This window comes from Pogoniulus pusillus, chromosome 22 (genome assembly GCF_015220805.1).
Source record: "Pogoniulus pusillus isolate bPogPus1 chromosome 22, bPogPus1.pri, whole genome shotgun sequence".
Lineage (NCBI taxonomy): Eukaryota > Metazoa > Chordata > Aves > Piciformes > Lybiidae > Pogoniulus > Pogoniulus pusillus.
In genome coordinates, this window is record NC_087285.1 from 1,147,369 (window position 1) to 1,152,874 (window position 5,506).

At 62.1% G+C, this 5,506-nt stretch overlaps 1 protein-coding gene across 1 annotated transcript; it reads left to right on the forward strand.

The window, feature by feature from the left end:
• The first annotated feature begins 1,155 nt into the window (after positions 1-1,155).
• LOC135185462 (SLC35A4 upstream open reading frame protein-like) lies at positions 1,156-5,035 on the forward strand. The gene is made up of 3 exons (XM_064162230.1): positions 1,156-1,186; positions 4,323-4,546; positions 4,656-5,035. Exons 1-3 carry the CDS (start codon positions 1,156-1,158, stop codon positions 4,851-4,853), a joined length of 453 nt encoding a protein of 150 aa, XP_064018300.1. The 3' UTR covers positions 4,854-5,035.
• The last annotated feature ends 471 nt before the right edge of the window (positions 5,036-5,506 follow it).

Below are 5,506 nucleotides of genomic sequence, written 5' to 3' on the forward strand. Positions count from 1 at the left end.
GCCCCTGCCTCTACTCTTGCCCCTGCCTCTGCCCCTGCCCTGCCCCTGCCCTGCCTCTACGTCTGCTCCTGCCTCTGCCTCTGCCTCTGCCCCTGCACCTGCCCTACCCCTGCCTCTTAACCGGCCCCTGCCCGTGCCCTGCCTCTGCCCCTGCCCCTGTCCGTGCCCCTGCCCCTGTCCGTGCCCCTGCCCCTGCCTCTGCCTCTGCCCCTGCCCCTGCCCTGCCTCTGCCCCTGCCCCTGCCCCTGCCCCTGCCTCTGTCCTACCCCTGCCTCTGCCCCTGCCCCTGCCCTTGCCCCTGCCACTGCCCTGCCTCTGCCTCTGCCCCTGCCTCTGCCCTTGCCCCTGCTCCTGCCCTGCCTCTGCCTCTGCCCCTGCCCCTACCCTGCCTCTGCCCTGCCCCTACCTCTGCCCCTGCCCCTGCCCCTGCACTGACTCTGCCCCTGCCCCTGCCGCTGCCCTGCCTCTGCCTCTGCCCCTGCCCCTACCCTGCCCCTGCCTCTGCCTGTACCCCTGCCCCTGCCCCTACCCCTGCCCCTGCCTCTGCTCCTGCCCCTGCCCCTGCCCTTGCCCCTGCCCTGCCCCTGCCCTGTTCCTGCCCCTGCCCCTCCCCCTGCCCCTGCCCCTGCCTTTCCCTCTGCCCCTGCCCCTGCCCTGCCTCTGCTCTTGCCCCTGCCCCTGCCCTCACCCTGCCTCTGCCCCTTCCCTGCCCCTGTCTCTCCTCCTGACTCTGCCCTTGCCCCTGTCCCTGCATCTACCCCTGCCTCTACCTCTGCCCATGCTTCAGCTCTTCCCTCTGCCCCTGCTTCTGCCCTTCCCTCTGCCTCTCCCCCTGCCTCTGTTCCTGCCCCTGCCTCTGCCTCTGACCCTAACCCGGGCACAGGTGTGCCTCTGCCCTGCCCCAGCCTCTGCCCAGGGCACGATTCTGCCTATGCCTCTGCCCCTGCCCCGGGAACGGCTCAGCCTCTACCCCTACACCTGCCCTTGGTACGCCTCTGCCTCTGCCCCTGCCCCTACCCCGGGCATGGCTCTGCCCCTGCCCCTTCCAATGCCCCTGCCCTGGTCACGGCTCTGCCCCTGCCCCGGGCACGGCTCTGCCCCTTGCGGCAGGTGAATATTAATCTCCCACCTGCAAGTGCAGAGCCCCGGGGCCAGATGCTTCGCATGCCCAAGCGCCTCTCGGTGGGTGGGAGGTGTCCTGCACTGATACCTTATCAGTATCTGGGGGAGCTGACTACAGATTCCTTGGTGCAGTGTCAGAGGCACTCCTGTGGTTACCTTATTAAAGACCTCTCAAGCTGTGCAGGCTGCAGGTCCCCTGGCAGCATCGCTGTGCCAAAGGACTGCACTTTGCTCCTACCCTGGCAGCTTCATCAGATCCAGGGGAAGCTTCCAGTGCCCTCCCAACTGAAGGGCTGACAGGGGGGGGTATGGAATTGCTGTGTTCTGTTCTGCTTTGTTCAATGACTCAGCACTGTTCTTTGCTCTGAAATAGGTCTGGGGGCATTGTCTGAGTGAGAAATCATTTGGGTGCTTGGTACTGCAGCATGAGGTCGTGCACAGCCTGAGGGGAGAGGGAACAAAGTCCTTCCTCCTGCGCCATTGGGAGTGACAAATTCTGCCTATTTCCAGTGCCCATGACCCCCACAGGCCTGTTTGAGAATGGAACAGCTGCCCTAAAGGGGCATTACTGGACATGGGGGCACTGGGGCTATGCAAAGTTACCTCCTAATGGCACTGGGGTGTCACAGTGTCACAGTGTCACAGCATCACAGCATCACCAAGGTTGGTAGAGACCTCACAGATCATCAAGTCCAACCCTTTAGCACAGAGCTCAAGGCCAGACCATGGCACCAAGTGCCACGTCCAGTCCTGCCTTGAACAGCTCCAGGGACGGCGACTCCACCACCTCCCCGGGCAGCCCATTCCAGTGTCCAATGACTCTCTCAGGGAAGAACTTTCTCCTCACCTCCAGCCTAAATCTCCCCTGGTGCAGCCTGAGGCTGTGTCCTCTTGTTCTGGTGCTGGCCACCTGAGAGAAGAGAGCAACCTCCTCCTGGCCACAACCTCCCCTCAGGTAGTTGCAGACAGCAATAAGGTCTCCCCTGAGCCTCCTCTTCTCCAGGCTAACCAATCCCAGCTCCCTCAGCCTCTCCTCGTAAGGCTGTGCTCAAGGCCTCTCCCCAGCCTCGTTGCCCTTCTCTGGACACGCTCAAGCATCTCAATGTCCCTCCTAAACTGGGGGGCCCAGAACTGAACACAGCACTCAAGGTGTGGTCTAAGCAGTGCAGAGTCCAGGGGCAGAATGACCTCCCTGCTCCTGCTGGCCACACCATTGCTGATGCAGGCCAGGATGCCACTGGCTCTCTTGGCCACCTGGGCACACTGCTGGCTCATGTTCAGATGGGTATCAATCAGCACCCCCAGATCCCTCTCTGTCTGGCTGCTCTCAGCCACTCTGACCCCAGCCTGTATCTCTGCATGGGGTTGCTGTGGCCAAAGTGCAGCACCCTGCACTGGGAGCTATACTGGACTGATTCACCACTGCTCTTCTTACTCCCAGGTGGAGAAGGAAAGGCTCTGGGAATCAAAGCATAGGATAATTTGGGAAGAAGGAGAAGGTGCAGCTCCACTCACTGGGCACAAGGTAGTGGTCAGAAGTGGGGAAAAGGTGACTGGACCTCCCCAGCCTATCCTTGAGTACTCTGGTCCTGCCCCCTGGAACCCCCACGAATGGGTCAGTGGTGCTGCAGAACCAATCTGTAACTTAAACCCTATCATCAGCCCAGCAGCAGTGCTAGCAATGATCAGCAGTGAGCAGCTCAGGCCCTAGAGCTGTGAGCAGATCCATGCACACAAATGCAGACTGCCACTGGCCAGCACCGAATGGTTCTGGATGGTGTTAGCAGGAGAAGGAGGGGTTGTGGAAAACTAAATGCTTCCACCTGTGCTCTGCAGATTGATGGCAATGGGAAAGTAGTGAGACAAACATCTGCTGGGAGTCGAGAATGAGCTGCTGGAGCTGTCCAGACCTGGGAAGGATGGGCTAGGGACTGGCTCTGCTGGCTGCCAGGGGCACCTTGGCTTAAACAGAGGTTGTGTTCTTTGCTGTGTGCTTTGGCACTGTCACTTCTCTTGCCATGTATCATTCCCTGATGCAACAGGTAGCGTCCAATGTGCACTTTGTGTGCACTGATGGTGTGAGACACGTTCGGGCATTACCCCATCAGAGCCCAGGGCTGGTGTCAAACTGTATAAACCCTCCCTATTTTCCCTAAACCTTTCCTTTGCCTTTCTCCACCACCCCCCCACACCCAATCCTTTCCCCCTCTTTTACCTTCGTTGACAGGGCGGTGTGAGAGTCTCAATCCTCTCTCTCCTTCATCAACACAGACAAAGACTGCATCGTCTCTCCTTAATCTACACAGACAAAGGTTGCCTTTGTTACCTGCTGGGACTCAGACTCGGGGCTTGGCCCAAAGCTCAGGGATGCAAATCAACAGACAGCACCTTGGAAACTCCAGGAGCTCAGCCTGGCTGCAGTGCCCAGGAGGCCTACATCTTATCTCAGCTGCCCCCAAGGGAAAAGGTTTCTGTGCATTCAGGGTATGGACCCCTGCGAGTGCATGAGAACACACAGGGAGATGCCCTGGGGAGCTGCAGCTGGACACTGAGCAGAGAACTGGATAAAAAGGCAGGAGAATGCCTGCCAGAGTGTGGCACTCCCAGCAGACCACCAGTGGCACTCCCAGCAGACCACCAGTGGCACTCCCAGCAGGCCACCAGTGGCACTCCCAGCAGGCCACCAGTGGCACTCCCAGCAGACCACCAGTGGCACTCCCAGCAGACCACCAGTGGCATTCCCAGCAGACCACCAGTGGCACTCCCAGCAGACCACCAGTGGCACTCCCAGCTGAACACCAGTGGCACTCCCAGCAGACCACCAGTGGCACTCCCAGCAGACCACCAGTGGCACCTCTGCCGGACCACCGAGGGCAGAGCAGCACCAGACCCCCAGAGCTGCACCACCCGAGGAAACTCTGGCAAACTCCACAGAAGGTCACCCCTGGGCCACGCACTCGTCTGTCTCTCTCCCCCTCCACCTGCGACCGAGGGTAATATGAGCACAGCTCTTTTCCTCCCCTTCTCCTTCTTCTCTTCTCCATCCTTCTCTTCATCTCTCTCTCCCTTCTCCCCTCTCTGCCTCTGTTTTGCCCAACCTCATCCTTTAATAAACAGTTCCCTGCTGAGCTCTGGTCTCCTTTGCACCTTAATCTCGCACACGGAATCCATAAGAGCTGCTCCTGCTCCTCTGCACACAGACACTGCTCCCCTCTGCTCCTCCGGACACTGGCACCCGGGCACGGCTCTGCCTCTGCCCCTGCCCCAGCCCCTGCCCGGGCACGGCTGTGCCCCTGCCCCGGGGCTCACCCGCGTTCCCCCGCAGGACTCGCTGCCCAAGCTGCAGGACGTCGCCTTCCTGAAGCAGCAGCTGCAGAGCCTGCAGCGCCGGGTGGAGGCCGAGGTGCAGGCCGGCGTGGGGCAGGTACCGCCGGACCCTCCCCCGCCGCCCGGCAGCGCTCGGTGCCAGCAGCCGCTGGGCTCTGCCCGCCCTGCCCCTGCCCGCCGGGCTCAGCCTTGCCTCTGCTCCTCAGGATGGCTCTCTGCTGGCCTCGCCCTTCCTGAAGGGCTTCCAGGCAGGCTACCTGATCGCCAAGCTCCGCTTCTCGGCCGTGCTGGGCTTCGTGGCTGGCACCTGCACTGGCATCTACGCCGCCCAGAGCTACGCCGTGCCCAACGTGGAGCAGACAGTGCGGGACTACATCAGCTCCCTGGGCAGAGGCCGGGACTAGGCTGGGCCCCGCGGCGCAGGGACTGGAGGCTGCTGCTCAGCTGCAGGCACAGGAGCTGCCCGGGGGCACTGCCACTGCGCAGGGCTGCAGGGCGGCAGGGCTGGGCGTGGGCGTCCCGCAGAGCCCCTGGCGGCAGTGGGCACTCTGCTAACCCACAGCAGCTCGGAAGCATCAGCCTGCAGCAGAGGAGCCTCAGGGCAGAGCTGATTGCTGCCTGCAGCTGCCTGCAGGGAGGCTGTAGCCAGGTGGGGTTGGGCTCTGCTGCCAGGCAACCAGCGACGGAACAATGGGACACAGCCCCGAGCTGTGCCAGGGCAGGTCTAGGCTGGCTGTGAGGAGGAAGTTGTTGGCAGAGAGAGTGATTGGCATTGAATTGGCTGCCCAGGGAGGGGGTGGAGTGGCCGTGGCTGGAGGGGTTGGAGCCAAGGCTGGCTGGGCACTGAGTGCCATGGGCTGGTTGGTTGGGCAGGGCTGGGGGAGCTTGGAGGGCTCTGCCAACCTGCTGGGGTCTGTGACTCTGGGATTCTTCTGGTGCCTCAGGGGGTACAGCACAGGGCTGGCAGCAGTGCTGGGGCTGGCAGCCTCCCTGCTGGCAGCTCCTCGCTGCTGGTACCCACCTCAGTACTGCCACCCACAGCTAGCAGGGAGCTCTG